Source organism: Schistocerca serialis, chromosome 2, assembly GCF_023864345.2.
Source record: "Schistocerca serialis cubense isolate TAMUIC-IGC-003099 chromosome 2, iqSchSeri2.2, whole genome shotgun sequence".
NCBI lineage: Eukaryota > Metazoa > Arthropoda > Insecta > Orthoptera > Acrididae > Schistocerca > Schistocerca serialis.
The window spans coordinates 583,117,635-583,137,609 of NC_064639.1; the positions used below are offsets into that span (position 1 = coordinate 583,117,635).

At 38.4% G+C, this 19,975-nt stretch overlaps 1 protein-coding gene across 1 annotated transcript in view; it reads right to left on the reverse strand.

The window, feature by feature from the left end:
* Positions 1 to 19,975, reverse strand: part of LOC126456248 (serine-protein kinase ATM-like) — a 445,804-nt gene that overhangs the window by 144,932 nt on the left and 280,897 nt on the right. The window contains exons 32-41 of the mRNA XM_050091998.1: positions 6,491 to 6,602; positions 6,256 to 6,366; positions 5,033 to 5,447; positions 2,419 to 2,525; positions 2,177 to 2,327; positions 2,040 to 2,117; positions 1,840 to 1,920; positions 1,618 to 1,761; positions 1,238 to 1,444; positions 970 to 1,097 (exon numbers count right to left, since the gene is read on the reverse strand). Of these exons, the coding sequence (XP_049947955.1) occupies positions 970 to 1,097; positions 1,238 to 1,444; positions 1,618 to 1,761; positions 1,840 to 1,920; positions 2,040 to 2,117; positions 2,177 to 2,327; positions 2,419 to 2,525; positions 5,033 to 5,447; positions 6,256 to 6,366; positions 6,491 to 6,602 (1,534 nt within the window). The remainder of the gene's footprint in view (positions 1 to 969; positions 1,098 to 1,237; positions 1,445 to 1,617; positions 1,762 to 1,839; positions 1,921 to 2,039; positions 2,118 to 2,176; positions 2,328 to 2,418; positions 2,526 to 5,032; positions 5,448 to 6,255; positions 6,367 to 6,490; positions 6,603 to 19,975) is intronic.

Sequence of the window (19,975 nt, forward strand, 5' to 3'; positions counted from 1 at the left end):
CAGGCGGAATTTTGAAAAAATTCCTTCTCAAGTAATATATACCTTCATAACATGTACATTTCCTAAAGAGATTCATCATAAACAATCCATCACAATTTGAGATGAATAGTGATGTTCATCTACAAAACTACTTGCATCAGTACAAGTGGATGCCAGACACAGAATGCCAAAAGAGATGGGTTGCTGGCCACTGCCACATGGCAAACTGACAGGGGAAAAGCTATTTAACTGGCTGAATACAGGACAAAACTGTTTTTCTTGGCTCTCAATGGTGAGTTTTTGATAGCCTGTAACATTGTGTATTTCTACTACTCAGAGAACAAATGCCTACATTGCCTTGTGACTAGTATGTGTTGTCCTCAGCTGAGTATATCCCATTCTAAAGAGTTAATCAAGAAGTTAAAATTAGTAGATGGAAACAAGTAATTAAAAGCACAAAACATAGATTTCAAGCTATGTGAAATTTTATTTTGTTATTCTGGTGGACTTCGTGTTGATTCGGTAGGGAGCTCCATAGCAGGTGGGTTACAGTTGTGATATGCACAGGTGAATGGTTCTCAGTATTGTTAAGACAGTGTACAGTACGAGCTAACCGTCTATATTTTTCTGACTAGTTGGTACAAGCTTTCCACTGTTGTAAAAGCATTGTGAATGATTCCTACTGGCAATGTGATGTGGTTTTAACAAGTAGTTGGACTGGAACTCAAAGGGCTCTGTGTGGAAGGAAGAAGAAGAAGAAGAAGAAGAAGAAGAAGAAGAAAAAGAAAAAAGGATTAGGGAAGAATACTTGATATTTGGAAAAAAGTCAAATATGGTTAACTTGAAAATGACTGAAGATAAAAATCTCCTAACTTCCAATTGCTACAGACTGATCTGCCTTCCTGATGATGTTAGAAAGCATGTGAAAAAATGTCCCACATAAATATGTTTTACCCATAATCAGAGGGTCATATGCCAAAATGAACTAACAACGAATTGTCTGTTTGAAGATATTTAGCTCTAAAGCCTTTTTTAATAATTAGTTGTGAATTGAGAATAGTAAATCGCGTGCAACAGACTTCTGTTATATATTCAATACTACTTATTTTATTTACAAACTAATAACACACATTATCAAGTTGACAAAATTATGGTCATTACAAATAAGTGTAATGAAAACCGATCTACAACACTGTTTCATCACAGTTGTCACCCATTGAACAACCGTGTTTCATTCAATTTTGATTGTGCTGCATACTAGTAAGTGACAGTATCTTGTACATTTTAAATACAGTTTTGAGGGGTCATGCTGATCTAATGACATTGTTTCATCAATACGATCTCCAGCACTCCAAGATGCATTTTGCAAATTTTTGTAAAAATAGTGGGGAACAACAGAAATGAAGCACAGCATTGGTTGTAGCACTTTCTTCTTAACACTTGTAAGTGGTTTTTCTCTGGGACGCTAGACGTTCAAGGTAATATAGTGAAGTTCAGTTAGCAGACCACCTAATCATTTAGTGAAATTCACTTCACAGCATTTCAGATGGGGGAAAGAAAATACCCTGCTGTTAAAATGACAGATATAAAGGAATCGTACCTCTTCCTTTCCATCACATCAAATTTTTAACTTTGCACATTTTTATTACTTGTCAGAATTGCATGTGCATGGGTAATGTATTGGTTGCATTTCAGCTTACTCTCAGTGGGATTGAAAATGGTAGAATTGAGCAGATAACAGTAGCCTGGGGCTAAAAATCTTTGAATGAGCTCTTTGATGAGCTGGACACAATCTTGAACTATTCTGGTTATAATGGTTACAAGTTTGTATTTCTATTTTGGACACCACATGACACTGACCAAAGCACTATAGTTTCTTTCAGAGAAGTAAACAAAAAAGTATTCTGATGAACTACAGAAAGCACTAAAAGAAACTAAAATCTTTTTGGAAGGAATAAGAAAGAAACAGTTTCTCATTATGAATCCAAAAGCACCTGAAGTTCAAGCCACGATCAAGTTCTCTAAGCCTGATCACTTAGCAAGACTGACTATTAATGCACAAGGTGGTGTAGGTTATAAACTTGAAAATTTATTGTAGGTTTCTTAAATTGTATTACTAGTTTAAGGAGACCAGAGTGCTAAAAATGGGGAAGCATTAATCACATACTATAAGAACATTAAACTATAAGAACATTACAATCCCAGTAGGTACTGAAATGACAACATTTGATGTTTGTAATATGTACATTAATGTCGCTGAAGATAAGGTTTGTGACATTGTTTTTGAAAATCTTAGTAGGTTCATTGGCAGACAACCTGATGAATTTGAGGTTATTAGTATTTTGGCACTGGTTTTGAGTTTTAATTATTTCAAACGTGGTGATCAAGTGTACTGGCAGCAACAAGAATTGGCTATGGGCTCTCAGTTAGGATGCATACTGGGGAACATTTTTATTCACATTTTGAGGAAAAGTTTTTAAGACACATATGGGTGATGCTAGTATGAGTATATGTCGAAAACATTGTGTAGATGATGTTTTTGAACTCTATGAGGTTGCTGAATAAGAATGCAACAATTGCACAAAAAACTAAATGCATCCTTGGGAAGACTAGTTTTACAGTTCAACATCAGATTAATAGGATTTGACTGTACTTAGATTTGACGATCATATTAAATGGTAATAGAACAGAAAATGACATACATAGAAAGGAGTCCATTACTAACTCAGTCCTGCACACAGGTTCTAACCAGCCACACAAGTACAAAATTACTGCCTTTGGTCCCTCCTTGGCATATTAAATTGTCTTCTGCTTTAGTCCGAGGGACTGATAGGAAATTGGGTATTATTAGATATACTGCTGGACAGAATAATTACTCTGCAACTATGGTTGATAAGCAGAATAAGAGGATATGAATGAAAGTGGCCGAAACATGCAACATCACTCCACTCCCAGCGAACAAAAGGGTAATATTAGGTTCTTTAGGATCCCATATCATGGATGTGCATCTGAGGAGATTGGAAGACGAATTCTGATAGCTAATATTGTCTCAGCATATTTTGTTTAGTCACTAGGCTAATAAATTATAAAGCATATAAGAAGTACTTATTTTCTAATCCTGGTGTATATTATATTTTTTTTAATGCACGACAGATGCGTAATAGCAGATATATTGGTCGAATGGGAAGGAACTTTCATACTAGATTTAAAGAACATACAGGTGTTGCTAATTCCATGCTCTGACCTTGCATCTGATTGATAATCAGCTTGAATTACAACACATTAATGATAATTTGGTAGTCTTGCACACTGCAGGTAATGGTCACACATTTAATATCCTTGAAGAGATAGAAATTGTAAGCAGTCTCCACTCTCACCCTTCTGGAACTATTAATGAATGCACAGATTTGTACACAGAAATATTTTAGCTAATTATGACATACTTCAGCCTAAAGCTTAAGTTAGGTTTTTTTCAATTTTTGACTATGCTGGTGTGTGGAGCATTTCCTCTTTTAATTGTAATTTTGATAACTGGCCTGATGTTCTTCTATAAAACTATTTAAAGTGGTGGTCACACACCTTTGAATTGTATATCTAGATGTACATGACCCCCCCCCCCCCCCCCCACCGTGGTTAGAGTATCCATATTCTTTTTTTTTTTTTTTTCTTTCTTTTTCTTTTTTTCCAGCTCAGAATTTTAAATTTTCCACCTACCATGACTGCAAGCAACAACTGCCTTTGCATCATGCCTGGCATGTGACCTCACTCGTCTCTCCCCTCAGCTGTTCACAGTTTTCCTATTAGTACAGGCAGACAAGCAAGACGGTGTTTGGTGCAGGAATCATATATCAGTGTCCTTCACCTATTGTGAGGCCAAGTACATCTTTTTAATATTTTTTAGATGGTACATGATTCTACAGATGGTGATTTTTCTGACAGATTTTTGTGTTTTGGTAACTTCTTAGGTTCTCTATTTCATAAAGTGTGACACGGAACCTTTTCCTCTATAGATAATGTAGAGTGGAAGACAACATCAGTTCTTATATTCTTTATGCGAGGAATGCCCAGTTATCAGTTTGCTGTTACATTTTTCATATTTGAATGACTGCTTATCTATAACTGTAACAGATTGTTTCCATTGTTACAGTATGTGCCGGAAGGTGAAATTATATTATACCGAAACCATTTGTAAGTAATAAAACATTATTGGCTCAGAAATTCTTGCGACTTTCTTTATTTTGTGAAAATGGACACTTACAGTTGTAGTCACACTATGAAAAGAACTCTTTTTAAAATATTACAGCCATGTTGTTTTAATACTGCTACAGCACTCGGCCATAATGTGTAACACATGACATTAACAGGGTAAGGAGACTTAAGTATGTCATTGTTACACACTTCTTTAAGAAGCGCAGTAAGAGAAATACTAATAACTATCAAACTTTTTCACAATTAACTTTGTTGTTATAAGTTTTGGGGGAATATAACACATTGGAATGGCGCATAAGTTCATAGTGTTTTTCCATACATTTAGTAAACACAGCAGATACATATCACAGAGACTTTAGTCATACTAAAATATTCTCTTTCACTATTTACAAGTGTCTGACAATGCTGGGGTAACTTTTGTTTTTTGTCAGTCTAGCAGAAAGCAGGTGTATGTTATTATGAAGTAGCATCACTTCATGCAGTCTTCCTCGTCATTGTTCTTGGATTGTCTGTGTATGGCATCTCAGTTGTTGACAACAAATGTCAGCAGTGATGGTTACACCTTGGGGAAGCAATTTGTAATACACCACACTGTCACCGTTTCACTAGATGCAAAACGTTACCTTTTGTGGATACACACGGGTCTTCAAATGAGGAGTTGCTGCTTTGTTTAGGCTCAACCATTTCTTTCTTTTTCCTTTCTCAACCTTTCCTTTCTTTTCCTTATGTTAGCATAAAGACACCATTTCTCGTCGACAGTAACAATACAGAAGAGTAATGGTCGGTGTTGTTCACAAGGCAATTGATAATGAGTACTCAAGGATGCAAATAAGGCCACTCACAGATTGTTTTGATTTTGGCTTGGAGCTTGTGGTATACAGGCACCCAATTTTTGAACCTTCCCAATAGCATGCAAACACCATACGGTAGTGGAATGATCGCAGTTCATCATATTTGCCAGTTCTCGAGTACACTGACTTGGATCATTGTTGATTAATGCATTTAAATGATCTTCATCAAACCCCAAAGGTCTTCCTGAATGTGGAGAGTCACTAATGTCAAAACGATCCTCTTGTAAATCAGAAAATAATTTTCTTGACATGCTCTGTCTAGTGGCATTATCCCCACATGTGGTACAAATGTTTCTGGCTGCCTGCATTGCTGTCACTCCTCTACTGAACTCAAACAGAAGAATATGTTGGAAATTTCCTGATTTCCCCACTTGGCACTCCATTTTCTGGTGTCCACAGCTCCACTCACTATGGCAAAATGACAATATGTAAACTCAAACAGCAACAGTGAACTACAAATAAAAATGACAATCAATAAATAAATCCATAGGAACTGGAATATCAACACACAAAACAGAAATCACGTATTACACATCTCAAATGCTTAATTTCAACAACAATTGCTCTACATGTAATTGGTGATTTTGGTAATGAAGGTATCAAAAACTTAGCTTACTTTGTTAACTTCATTCATTGATGGTGTATGGAATATTTTTCTGGGGCAATTCACATACAGACATTAAGTAGTCATTGGCCAGAAACATTCTAAAAGGATAATATCCTTGAAATTTATGCAGGCAGCTGTTTGTAAAATTAGGCATAATGTCAGCCTCAGGCACAATTTTTAAAATAACAGTAGCACTTATATGTATAACACTTCTACACAGGAAGGAGAAAAGTATGCAGCCATAAAAATATTTGACTACCTCCCTTGGGAATAGTGAATAGATAGTACGTAATATGTGGCTTGATTATATTTAACAAATTTTGCTGTAGATTAAGATTAAAAAAATCCAGTTACATAAGTGACCAGAATATAGTCATATTTTCAGAGAGAAATTCTATCTTATTTGCAACACTATTGACACATTTCATATCACTGATAGTAGTTGTGAATAAGATCCACGTAAGAGGAAAAACACTAACCTAAACCATCTGGTATATGATTTACGACTGTCAGCTTGTTTTTTCCATTTACTACACCATGATTAAATTTTATATTTTGCTGTAATATGAAAGAACATAAAGAATTACTATAAACAAGTGCATAACTTACCCCAGCTTTTCGTGACACCATAATTCGGCATATAAGATTGAAGTAAAATATGCAGAACAAAACTGAGCTGCTAACGAAATATGGAGAAAGTCCAGCTCAATTACCACACCACTGAAAATGTTAATAATAATAATAATAATAATAATAATAATAATAACACCAGCTGCATCAAAATACATCTAATATATTGCATATGAATATAAAACAATACATGGGATAAATGACTATCTCTTACCTTATCCTTTGTTGAGCATGCCTTCTCATTCTTAAAAAGTGCACTACATCAAGCATACATTGCACTGATGCCCTATTCATAATCACTTGTAATTTAAACTCTGGTCCTGAAACTAAAAAATATGAACTGAGACACTGAAATCTGTGCTGGCTGTACTAATTATGATATGACTATGAGCAATAGAATGCATCTCAAAATTGTAAGGATTTTAAGTGAGGATGTAATATATGTTTAAAAAATCTTACATTAACATATAATTATGAACTATATAGTGTAACAATGTTCAAAGTTATTTCTCTGCCGCTAGGCAAAATTCTTTTGCCAAAGGTATCATAATTCAGAGTGAAATATGACTGAAGAAATAAATGAAGAAACTGAATAAGTAACAACATTTAGCACTAATCATTCTTTATTTACATCAGTTACATGTGCCAATGGGCATGACCTAACACAGCTCATTGTACAGTGCACTAGATTATGAGTCGGGGGGGGGGGGGGGGGGGGGGAGGGGGGGGGGGAGCCAGGCCCAGACTGAATCCACAAAGCAGATTAACAACTGTTTGTCTGTTACAGCGGCAAAACTGAGTATTGTTTTTTTGGTGGCTTCCCATGTTTGTCTGGACTGGTCTCTCATCACCGCCTCAGAAAATATAATTATCAAGTAATTAAAATGCAGTAACACAGAGGACAATCTTTACACATTTCACAGACCAATGGTGTACACTACTTCCCTCCATTAGGTTAACTGATGATGGTGGTAGCAAACAGAATATCCAGCAGCAGTGTTAAATAAAGAATAATCTTGCCAAAACACAAAAGCGCCAGACAGGGTAAATACTAGGAAAGCGGGAAACACAATGATGGTCATGGGATCTTTAAGAGTTGGATTTGGTATTGTGCGATATCTCAAATTCGTTTTGTGGCATTCACATAAAAAAATTAAACACTGAAAAGTGACAAAATATTCCTCATAGTTTTTTAATTTATGGCAAATAAAGGAAAGGCAACCACTCACCTATAGTGGACTGATGTGCAGAGCATAGAAATCCATAATAGAAAACAGTACTGACAGTAACTTACTCGAAAGAGTGTGTGTGTGTGTGTGTGTGTGTGTGTGTGTGTGAGAGAGAGAGAGAGAGAGAGAGAGAGAGAGAGAGAGAGAGAGAGCAAGAGAGAGAGAGAGAGGAGGAGGGGGGGAGGGAGAGAGGGAGAGAGGGAGAGAGAGAGAGAGAGAGAGAGAGAGAGAGAGAGAGAGAGAGGGAGAGAGGAGGGGCGAGGGATGGGGGAGAGAGAGGGGGAGGGAGGGGGGGAGAGAGAGAGAGAGAGAGAGAGAGAGAGAGAGAGAGAGAGAGAGAGAGAGAGAATGTTTATATTTTTACTAGAGAAAGAGCATGAGCTCATTAGATTGTTCTATCTACGTTCTGCACATCAGTTCACTATAGATGTGCGGTTGCCTTTCCTTTTTGTGTGCTATTCCAACCAGTAATTTCTGTTATAATTTTCAATTTATTTGTTCTAGTGTATCTTCCATCATGGAGGATTTGAAAATCAAACTTTTTTGTCACTGAGTATATTTCTGTACCAATGTTAGAAAATTCTGTAACACGAAACTTGCTCAGAAATGCTGACAACTACTGCATAAACAGAATTTCCTTATTATTGACAATAACATTATTTAAGCCTATCTGTCCACAAAGAGATTCGAAACATAAGTACCTAAAATATTATGAAGCTCATGTTAATGGTGTCTGATAATTAAGCTCTCGTCAGATTTTTGGGATCTTGTTCGATTTCATCTCACTTCCTTTGGAACACTCAATTAGGCAATACTTTAACAAATTGATCAATACTAAATTATCAGACATGCGCTTGACTTGGGCCTATTTGTTATCAATTACTACATACACTCCTGGAAATGGAAAAAAGAACACATTGACACCGGTGTGTCAGACCCACCATACTTGCTCCGGACACTGCGAGAGGGCTGTACAAGCAATGATCACACGCACGGCACAGCGGACACACCAGGAACCGCGGTGTTGACCGTCGAATGGCGCTAGCTGCGCAGCATTTGTGCACCGCCGCCGTCAGTGTCAGCCAGTTTGCCGTGGCATACGGAGCTCCATCGCAGTCTTTAACACTGGTAGCATGACGGACTTTGAGCGAGGGCGTACAGTGGGCATGCGGGAGGCTGGGTGGATGTACCGCCGAATTGCTCAACACGTGGGGCTTGAGGTCTCCACAGTACATCGATGTTGTCGCCAGTGGTCGGCGGAAGGTGCACGTGCCCGTCGACCTGGGACCGGACCGCAGCGACGCACGGATGCACGCCAAGACCGTAGGATCCTACGCAGTGCCGTAGGGGACCGCACCGCCACTTCCCAGCAAATTAGGGACACTGTTGCTCCTGGGGTATCGGCGAGGACCATTCGCAACCGTCTCCATGAAGCTGGGCTACGGTCCCGCACACCGTTAGGCCGTCTTCCGCTCACGCCCCAACATCGTGCAGCCCGCCTCCAGTGGTGTCGCGACAGGCGTGAATGGGGGGACGAATGGAGACGTGTCGTCTTCAGCGATGAGAGTCGCTTCTGCCTTGGTGCCAATGATGGTCGTATGCGTGTTTGGCGCCGTGCAGGTGAGCACCACAATCAAGACTGCATACGACCGAGGCACACAGGGCCAACACCCGGCATCATGGTGTGGGGAGCAATCTCCTACACTGGCCGTACACCACTGGTGATCGTCGAGGGGACACTGAATAGTGCACGGTACATCCAAACCGTCATCGAACCCATCGTTCTACCATTCCTAGACCGGCAAGGGAACTTGCTGTTCCAACAGGACAATGCACGTCCGCATGTATCCCGTGCCCCCCAGCGTGCTCTAGAAGGTGTAAGTCAACTACCCTGGCCAGCAAGATCTCCGGATCTGTCCCCCATTGAGCATGTTTGAGACTGGATGAAGCGTCGTCTCACTCGGTCTGCACGTCCAGCACGAACGCTGCTCCAACGAGGCGCCAGGTGGAAATGGCATGGCAAGCCGTTCCACAGGACTACATCCAGCATCTCTACGATCGTCTCCATGGGAGAATAGCAGCCTGCATTGCTGCGAAAGGTGGATATACACTGTACTAGTGCCGACATTGTGCATGCTCTGTTGACTGTGTCTATGTGTCTGTGGTTCTGTCAGTGTGGTCATGTGATGTATCTGACCCCAGGAATGTGTCAATAAGGTTTCCCCTTCCTGGGACAATGAGTTCACGGTGTTCTTATTTCAATTTCCAGGAGTGTACATTAAAAAAAGGTTCTCATTTCACAGATCAACTGGAGCAGTGCAGTAGAAAGTAGCCAACCACCTCTTTGGACACGAACAAATATTTCAACTTCTGAAATTGATAAACAGCTACAACAATGGACAGTTTTATGCAATAATCAACTGTTAGCATTCTTTTGTCAGCATTTCAGTTCACTTCATCAGCGATGTTACACATTTCTCTTTGTGGCTTGCAAAATAACTTTTATGATAGAAGAAAGAATTGAAATTGGGGAAGCATATGTGAAAATATATTTGATTCAGGAAACTTGCAAAATTTTCGGGGTCAAGTATCCAGACAGAAGAGTACCACCACAGAGAACAATACATAGTCTGTATAAAAACTGGTGCATCTACAGATCTGTGCAAAATTTAAAATGACAAGGAATTCCTTCAGTTCACACACTGTAACTTACTGCAGACATGTGCTGAAGAATTATTCAGGGTCCAAACAAATCTACACATAAATTGGCCCAACAGGTGCATATAAGTAGGAGGAGTTGCCAGCGGATTAATTTGAAGCCATACCGTGTGATGGTTGTGCAGCAGTTATGTGTAGATTAGTGCATGTGGCTTTTGAATAACATCAACAATGGTCTGTTAGATCCTTTCCATTACATCACGAGTGATGAAGCATGGTTTCATCTTTCCAGTCATGTGAATTCACAGAATGTGAGACACTGGGCAATGGGCACCGGAACACTGTGTGTCAGCACTCCACGATGAAAAAAAAAATCTGTGTTTGGTGTGGTGTAGCAGATCACTGGACTGATATTTTTTGACTCTACCTTCAACATGGGTGCATATATGGAAATTTTTGATACATTTTGTGTTCAACTCGCTGAATAGGAAATACAATACTACTACTTCCAACAAGATAAGGGATTCCTGGAACAAGTCCATGTTGAATGAGGAACGAACTCTCAGCAACCACTTACAACCACCATGTTTGCCGGATGTAACAATATGTGATTCTTTTCCTATGAGGCCACTTGAAGAGCAAGGTCCATGAAACAAATCCACACACTGAAAGACAACATTAGTTGTGATGTTGCTGCCATCGATATCCGAACTTCGCACCAGGTTTACCTGAATAGGCACAATTGTGACAGATGTTGCAGGGGTCACTTTCAACATCTTCCATAAATTTATTTTCCACTGTAGTTTTTCTGGTCTTCATTTCCGTAATTTCACTGCATTTCCTTTATACTAACATGGGCTACTTTTATATTACTGTTTACTATGTTTTGCAAAGTTCTTATCTCATTTTGTTCTTTGAGGAACATATAGTTCAATGCTATGATGACCTCGCCTAGGATTTTACAATAATTTTTTTGTGCAGTTTAATCTTGTAATCATTTAGGACATGTTCTGAGGCATCAAGGGATTGCCAATTTAGTATTAGAGAGCAGTGTGGAGGGTAAAAATCATAGAGGGATACCAAGACATGAATACACTAAGCAGATTTCGAAGGATGTAGGTTGAAGTAGGTACTTGGAGATGATGAAGCTTGCACAGGATAGAGTAACATGGAGAGCTGCATCAAAACAGTCTCTGGACTAAAGACCACAACAACAATGATTTAATGTCAAGTGAGTCGTCTCTTAGTTTTAGATGGTATTCTGATGTCATTTGCACTAAGTGCTTCGATAGATTTAATCTATTACAACAGGCTAATTTTTTATGTTAATAGTTTTTAAAATAGATTTTGACTAAATTGAAGGATATACTACTAGGGTCATTTTTAAAGTAAGAACCGATAGCGTACTGCGTCCAGGCATCCTGCCACGCGACATCCATTCACAGTCTGCCACGCTCGGCTAGTTTCTCACTATGTCACCATTACATTTCACGTCTCTGCTGGTGTTGGTTGTATAGTTATACTGCTTCGTTTATTGCCATGTCAATCAGTTTTTTAAATCCAAAACAAGTTTGTCCTGCTGAAATTCACTGGCAGCTTGCTGAAGTTTATGATGCAGGTGTAATGAATGATGAAAACGTGTGTAAATGGTGTAGGCTGTTTAATGAAGGAAGGACAACTGTTCATGATGGAGAACAATCTGGACGGCCTACTGTCATGAATGAAGACGTGACACAAAAAGTTGATGAGCAATTCGTCAAAACAGGCATTTTACTACTGACACGCTGCCTCAGAAATTCCGCAAGTTTCAAGATGAGTAGTTTATCCTACTGTTACTGACAAACTTCGCAACAAAAAATGTGTGCGAGATTGGTGCCAAAAATGTTGGCAGAACAATACAAAACAAAGTGAATGGCATATTTTTTGTCCGGTTTGGGGCGCCATTATAAAAATAGTGATGAGCTCGTGGGTCACACAGTGACCAGTGATGAAACGTGGATTTCGCACTACACTTCAGAGAATAAATGTCAATGCAGTGAATGGCATCATTCAAACATTCCGTGAGTGGCATCATTTAAACTCTCTGAAAAAAAAAAAAAAAAATGAAATACAAGAGACAACATTAAACACGGACCGGAAAGGCATTCCTCTGACACGCTTTTTGCCAAGTGAAACATTAAAAAAGCTTAGGTGCACTATTCAAAATTGCTGGCAGGGACTGTTCTCTTGCAGCATCATCCTGCTTAACAAAAATATTTGGCCTCACACTGCAGCAAGAACGAAGACACAACTGGACAAGTTTCATTGGGAATTACTGAATGATACCCCACACAGCCCTGACTTAGCATCATCAGACTATCATCTGTTTCCAAAACTGAAGCGATTTCTTGATGGAAAGCACTTGGAAAATGATGACATGTTGAAAGGAACAGTTACTAACTGGTTTAACAGTCAGGAGGTAAGTTCTTTGATGCAGTCCAAAAGCTGGTGCCATGACTTGACAAATGTTTAAATGTTCATGTAACTATGCCGAAAAGTGAAAAAAATTGGATATTGTCATTTGTGATTTAAGTTACATTCGTAAATAAAATTTCTCTTACTCCATTACCAATTGGTTCTTACTTTAAAAATGACAATCATTTTTTTGGTATATGTCATATGTTATGTGCAGTCTTTTTGGATTTGTGTCTATATATAAGTTCCAAAATTCCTGAACTGCTATGCCTCTCATTGTCATGTTGATTTTCCCAGCTTTGTTGTTTTAAGAACCACGATGAATGTAACTCAGAAGCTGTGGCTCAAGACTGTACCCTATGACAGGGAGGGAGCACTTAAATAAATATTCTCAAATATAGTTAGAGTAGGGGAGTTATAATACATGAAATGACAACTGTTTTAATGTGGTTCTACATCTGTATTGTCTACACCATTTAAATTGTAATCACTTCTAGTTATTGTTTCAATCAATTCAGAGTTCATGAGACTTAATAATGCATCTAGTTACTCAAAATTAGCAGCATTAGTTTTCCACAAATTTACATCAGTTTAGCTTCAAAATGCCTATCACAGTAAATCTTTAGAATATTAATTTTTTAAATGTATGTATCCCTTCCGAATGAGGCTGACAATACCTCTTTGTTCGTATCTTCTTAATAATGACTGAGTGCAAAGCTACGTTCACCTGAATTCAGCATTCTTATTTCTTGATCTTACTCTTGGTGGTGGAAGGATCTGCTGCTAGAGTTCCTCCTAACATTGTCCAGGGTACACCTGATTGTTTCATATTCCATATCTCAAGCATGAAATCTTTCAGCAGTACATGACACTGTCAACCACAAGAAATTGATTATAAAGTTATATTCATTTACAAAAGACGACCACCTAACATAAGTCATCCAGTGTTTGCTGCAAAACTGGAGGTTTTTTGTCAGTCTGAGTAACAGGAAGACCCGATGCGGGACCTTGAAGAATGGTCTCCCTCCAGGCTGTGTACTGGCACCAATGCTGTTCATCATCTACATTAATGACCAACCAATCAACCCTCAAACAAGGATAGTTACCTATGCAGATGACACAGCAACTGCAGTTCAAGGCAAAATCTTTGGAGGAGTGGAGACGAAACTGACAGCAGCCCTCGAGGGTATCAGCAAGTATTACGATGATAACCACCTGAAGCCAAATGCCAAAAAGATGCAGGTCTGTGCCTTTCATCTGAGAAACCAGGAAGCCAGGAGGAAGTTAAGTATTACGTGGAGAGAGTAACAAGTATGCCACTATGATACTCCAAAATAACTGACAGTTAAGCTGGACAGTAACCTCATGTTCAAAGATCGTTGCCAACAACCCAGGCTGAAAATATCTGCTCACAGCAACATCACACATAAACTTCCTTCCACCACCTGGGGATCACAGCCTAATGTACTCCATAAACCTGCCCTGGCACTATGCTTCTCTGCAGCAGAATATGCAGCACAGTCTGGCGCAAATCCACACAAGCTAAACAGGTGGATAAGGCACTGAATGAGATTGGACACATTGTGACTGGTCACTTAGGATCAACTCCTGTCACATATACACACAGATGCAACTCACACTAGCGCGAGTTTTGGTGTTCTCGTAAAGATAAGTTATTTTAGATTATAAAACATATAGATTAGTACTGATTACGTGGTAAATAAGTGTATTAGTGAGCCGTTTAAGTGTACCATTAAAGGTTTCACTTTTCTTTATGTAATATAGCAGAAAACGCGAAAAGACCGTACAGTCGTATTTTTTGTTTACGTTCTGCTGCAGCAAATCTATAGAATTTCGCTTAGTTGTTCCTTGCTCTCTCCAGCAATTTAACTTAGCTTACCTCTTCATTATTTAACTAGCATTTCCGGAAAGTAGCGTAAAGTTTAACTTGTTGTTTCAGAAACTTTGCACTTTTGTTTTTGTTTACACACAGTTGCGTATAGGCCAAATTTGTGTAACCATATTTTCGTGTTTATCTGTAATTTAACTGACTTATTCTTAATCAACTATTACGTTTATCATGAGTGAAAAGTGCTTGACTTGCCGTAGAATTGTTAGGTCGGGGCTTTGGTGTGATGGGTGCTGTAGTTTTTTCCATGTGGGTGACTGTAGTGGCGTGGGAATAGGGGAAGTAAATGAGACTCATCAGTGGTTTTGTAGGATTTGTAGTAGAGATAGGAAGATACTGGAACAGGAGGGGAAAATTGCTGCCCTTCAGGCTGAATTAGACAAGGCCAGGGGAGATCTTGACAGGTTAAGGAGGGAGAAGGGTAAAGAGAGGTGGGAAGTGGCAACAGGCAACAGGAGGAACAGGCCTAGAACTTTGTCTGACAGCTTTATGGTGAATGTGGAAAATAGATTTGACCTGTTGCTTCAGTTAGAAGCTGGTGAGCCTCACGCAGTTGCAGGTGTAGACAGGGCACAACAAACTTTCAGCAGCAGATTGAAAAGTAGTGCTGGTCTGGAGCAGGTGACAGAGGATTTAGGATCACTTTGCAAAGATTTCACTAAGGAAGACACCGTGGTTATAGTGGGTGGGGCAGGTAACAGTATTGACAGAAATCCTGGGTACAGTATAGAGTGTGACCTGGCGAAGATTGCATCAGCATCGAAGCATACTAGTGTTGAGTTTGTATCTGTTCTTGGGCGCCATGACCGACCTCATTTGAACTCTTCTGTCAAGAGAGTTAATTTGGAGCTGGAACGGCTGCTCATGTCGGGTGCGGGGTCACACATTGGTGTGGTTCATGTTGATTCTCTCAGTAGGTGGGATTATACTAGGCATGGCCTTCACCTCAACAGGAAGGGGAAGGGTAAATTGGCTGGGGAAATAGCAGGAAAGTTAAAGGGGGGAGGCACTGTCATGAGTGGTAAAATACCAGTGGTTATAGGATTCAGAAAAGACCCTTTTTTAGGGTAGGGAGGACAGAAAGAAAGCAAATTTTAAGAGAGGTTAGAACTGAGACAAACCTTCAGTTTGAAAAAGAAATCAAAAAACATAATTCCAGCTTATTACATCAGCATAAACAGCCATTGGTTAAGAATTTTCAACTGTCAGCAGATATTTTAACTCCACCCAATTTTAACTCAGACAATGTGAAATGTCAGCTATCTTTATTGCATCAAAATATTCGAGGACTGAGAAATAAAATTAATGAATTAACTATATGCATAGATGAATTAGAGTCTTCAAACCCAGCTGACATAATCTGCCTCTCTGAACATCATGTGACCACTGGTATAGAACTTTTAAGTGTTACAGGGTTTAGGTTAGCATCTCACTTTTGTAGATCAGAAATGGAGAAAGGAGGAGTTGCCACATTCATCAGGAACTGTCATAAATTTAAGAACATAGACATTCATAAATTTTGCCTAGAACAGCATATGGAAGCATGTGCAACAGAATTAGATTTTCACAAAAAATCTTTCATAATATTAAGTGTATATCGGGCACCTGCAGGTAACTTTAATCTGTTTGTAAACCACCTTGAAGCTGTACTGGCCCATTTAATAACCAAAAACAAAGAAATAGTGGTTGCTGGTGATTTCAATGTAGATTTCCTTAAAGACTCTCCGAATAAGAACTTATTTGAGTTAGTAACACTATCATTCAACTTAATTCCCACAGTAAAGTTCCCCACTAGGATAGCCACTTGCTCACAAACAGCCATTGATAATATCTTTATAGAAAAGTCCAATGAACAAAATTATATTACAAAACCAATAGCCAATGGCCTCTCAGACCATGACATGCAGTTCCTTCTGTTAAATGTTAATACTGAACAGGATATAAAATCTGTTAAATCTGAGCTCAAGAGGGTAATCAGTAAGCCAAAAATTGATTATTTTAGGACACTCCTCAGAGACATTCACTGGACTGATGTTTACAGTGCTCATGGCATGAATGAAAAATATAACATTTTTGCTAATAAAGTGCTTACCTTATTTGAACACTGCTTTCCCCCAAAACTTACCAAGGTTAGAGGAAAATCTACAAAGAAGCCATGGATTACTCGAGGAATAAGGGTATCTTGTAAAACAAAAAGAAAACTGTATCTGTCAATCCGAAACATTTCCAATGTTGATGCTATAGCACATTATAAGAAATACTGCAAAATATTAAAGACTGTAATATGGATGTCAAAGCAAATATATTACAAGGAAAAGATAGCCATATCAGATAACAAAATAAAGACAATATGGGATATAGTGAAGGAGGAGACTGGTAGAACCAGACATGAAGAGGAACAAATAGCATTAAATGATACATTGGTGACAGATGTGTATAGTGTTGCAGAACTTTTTAACAAACATTTTATAACTGTTACTGAAAAGATGGGGTTGTCAGGTTCGGTAGATGCTGCTATGGATTACCTTAGACCAGACATTTCAAGTGATTTCCATAATATGAATTTGACCCTCACTACCCCAACAGAAATAATGTCCATCATAAAATCTTTAAAATCAAAAACATCTAGTGGGTATGATGAAATATCAACAAAGTTAATTAAAGAATGTGATTCTGAGCTAAGTAACATATTAAGCTATCTGTGTAACCAGTCGTTTATCAGTGGAATATTTCCTGAATGGCTGAAATATGCTGAAGTTAAGCCACTGTTTAAGAAGGGAGATAAAGAAATAGCATCAAATTTCCGTCCAATTTCACTGTTACCAGCATCCTCAAAAATTTTCGAAAAAGTAATGTACTGTCGTCTTTATAACCATCTTATCTCAAATAACATACTGTCAAAGTCACAGTTTGGATTTCTAAAAGGTTCTGATATTGAGAAGGCTATCTTCACTTACAGTGAAAATGTGCTTAATTCATTAGACAAAAAATTGCAGGCAACTGGTATATTTTGTGATCTATCAAAGGCATTTGACTGTGTAAATCACAATATCCTTTTAAGTAAACTAGAATATTATAGTGTAACAGGAAATGCTGCAAAATGGTTCAAATCTTATATCTCTGGCAGGAAACAAAGGGTGTTATTAGGAAAGAGCTTGATACATGTCTATCAGGCATCATCCAACTGGGAACTAATTACATGTGGGGTCCCACAAGGTTCCATTTTGGGGCCCTTACTTTTTCTTGTGTATATCAATGACCTTTCATCAGTAACATTACCAGATGCCAAGTTTGTTTTGTTTGCCGATGATACAAACATTGCAATAAATAGCAAATCAAGTGTAGTCTTAGAAAGATCAGCCAATAAAATATTTGTGGACATTAATCACTGGTTCCTAGCCAATTCTTTGTCACTAAACTTTGAAAAAACACACTACATGCAGTTCAGAACTTGTAAGGGGTGTCCCAAGAGTATATGTCTAACATATGATGACAAGAAGATAGAAGAAGTGGACAGTGTTAAATTCTTGGGATTACAGCTTGATAATAAATTCAATTGGGAGGAGCACACCACAGAACTGCTGAAGCGTCTTAACAAATCTCTGTTTGCAATGCGAATTTTGTCAGACGTAGGGGATATAAAAATGAAAAAGCTGGCATACTATGCTTACTTTCATTCCATAATGTCATATGGGATTATTTTTTGGGGTAATTCATCAAGCCAAGCTAAAGTTTTCCGGGCACAAAAACGTGCAGTAAGAATTATATGTGGTGTGAACTCAAGAACATCCTGCAGAAGCCTGTTTAGGGAACTAGGGATACTAACTACAGCTTCCCAGTATATTTATTCCTTAATGAAATTTGTCATTAAAAATATATCACTTTTTCAAACCAACGGCTCAATTCATGGAATCAATACTAGAAATAAGAATAATCTTCACAAGAATTTAAAGTCACTTAGTCTTGTACAAAAAGGTGTGCATTATTCAGGAACACACATTTTCAATAACTTGCCAGCAGCCATAAAAAGCTTAACAACCAATGAAATTCAGTTTAAGAGAAGCCTAAAGGATTTATTGGTGGCCAACTCCTTCTACTCCATTGATGAATTTCTTAGTAAAACCAACTGATTTGTATATAAGTACAACATAACTTCTGCACAATTTCAGTGCAGTAATGTGTTCACTGAAAATTTGTGTGTGTGTGTGTGTGTGTGTGTGTGTGTGTGTGTAAGTATAATCTAACTTCTGCACCATTTCAGTGCAGTAATGTGTTCATTGTAAATAAGTATTACAGTAGTTGTATTACATGTTTATTACCTTATAAATAAATAAAAAAACGTTTTTTATTTTAAATTCAGTGCATTAGTATTTGTAAAATGACTCTTAGTGTTCATTAAAAATGACGATCATTCCACTTGGGACCTGTGGAATGGTACATTACTTTATTTGTTTTAGTTGTAAATATTTGTCATGTATTGTTGTTTTTCTGACATGTTCCACATCCAGGAGGACCTCCTCACTACGGATCAATTGGAATGAAAGTAAATCTAATCTAATCACCAAAATCTATCAAATTATGGGTATAGCGCCACCTGACATCTGCAGAAGAACAGCTGCAGGTATTGAGAAAAAACAAGCAGGAAATCGACCCCAGGCACCACCTGTTCAGACATGAAGCAGAAAGGTCAAGGCCGAGGTCAAGAAGGAGCTTCACGCACACATCACCAATTCCCTCAGTACCCGGAACGTGTCAAACAGAGCTATGGCGAGATTCATTAACTGTAAGGCACAGGAAGAACATCAAAGACGAACCTGCCATAGGCTTTCATCTCCCATATGTGACATGGAAAGCTCTAGACCGATGAGGACAGGAGTATCAAGGCGCAAGGTGAGCCTCAGCAATTGAGGCTACACCAATGAGGGCAATGAGGAGGAATTATGTGAGTGTGGCAACCTTCATGACACACATCTCCTGGTCTACCTGCCTGATCCTTGCACTACGGAAGATCTTTATGCAGCAAATGGCAAGGCCATCAAAACCGCAGGATTCTGGAACTGAGGTCAATTTAATAGAAAACCATAAATGTCTTGCAGTATTTTGTTATTACTGTCAGTATCTTGTATTACTGTACAGTACTTTTATTTATCATGTTGCATTTTAATTATTTTGTATATCTAAGTCCTGGACAAGTAAAATAAAATAAATAAAGAAATTCTTATTTCAGTGGATACCCTGAGTTCTGAAAGGCTTATCCATATGATTTGTAGACCAGAGACAGGTAGTGCTATTTTCATTGTTTTCTACAAGAAATGGCTAGCAACCACAGTTTAGTCAATAAACAGCCACCTTTAGTGAATTAGCAGTCTAGTTAAAAGTTGATTAACTCTCTTCAGTAAATTGATTCCTTAGGATGGATAGGATGTGTGACTGCTGTGTACGGACGCAG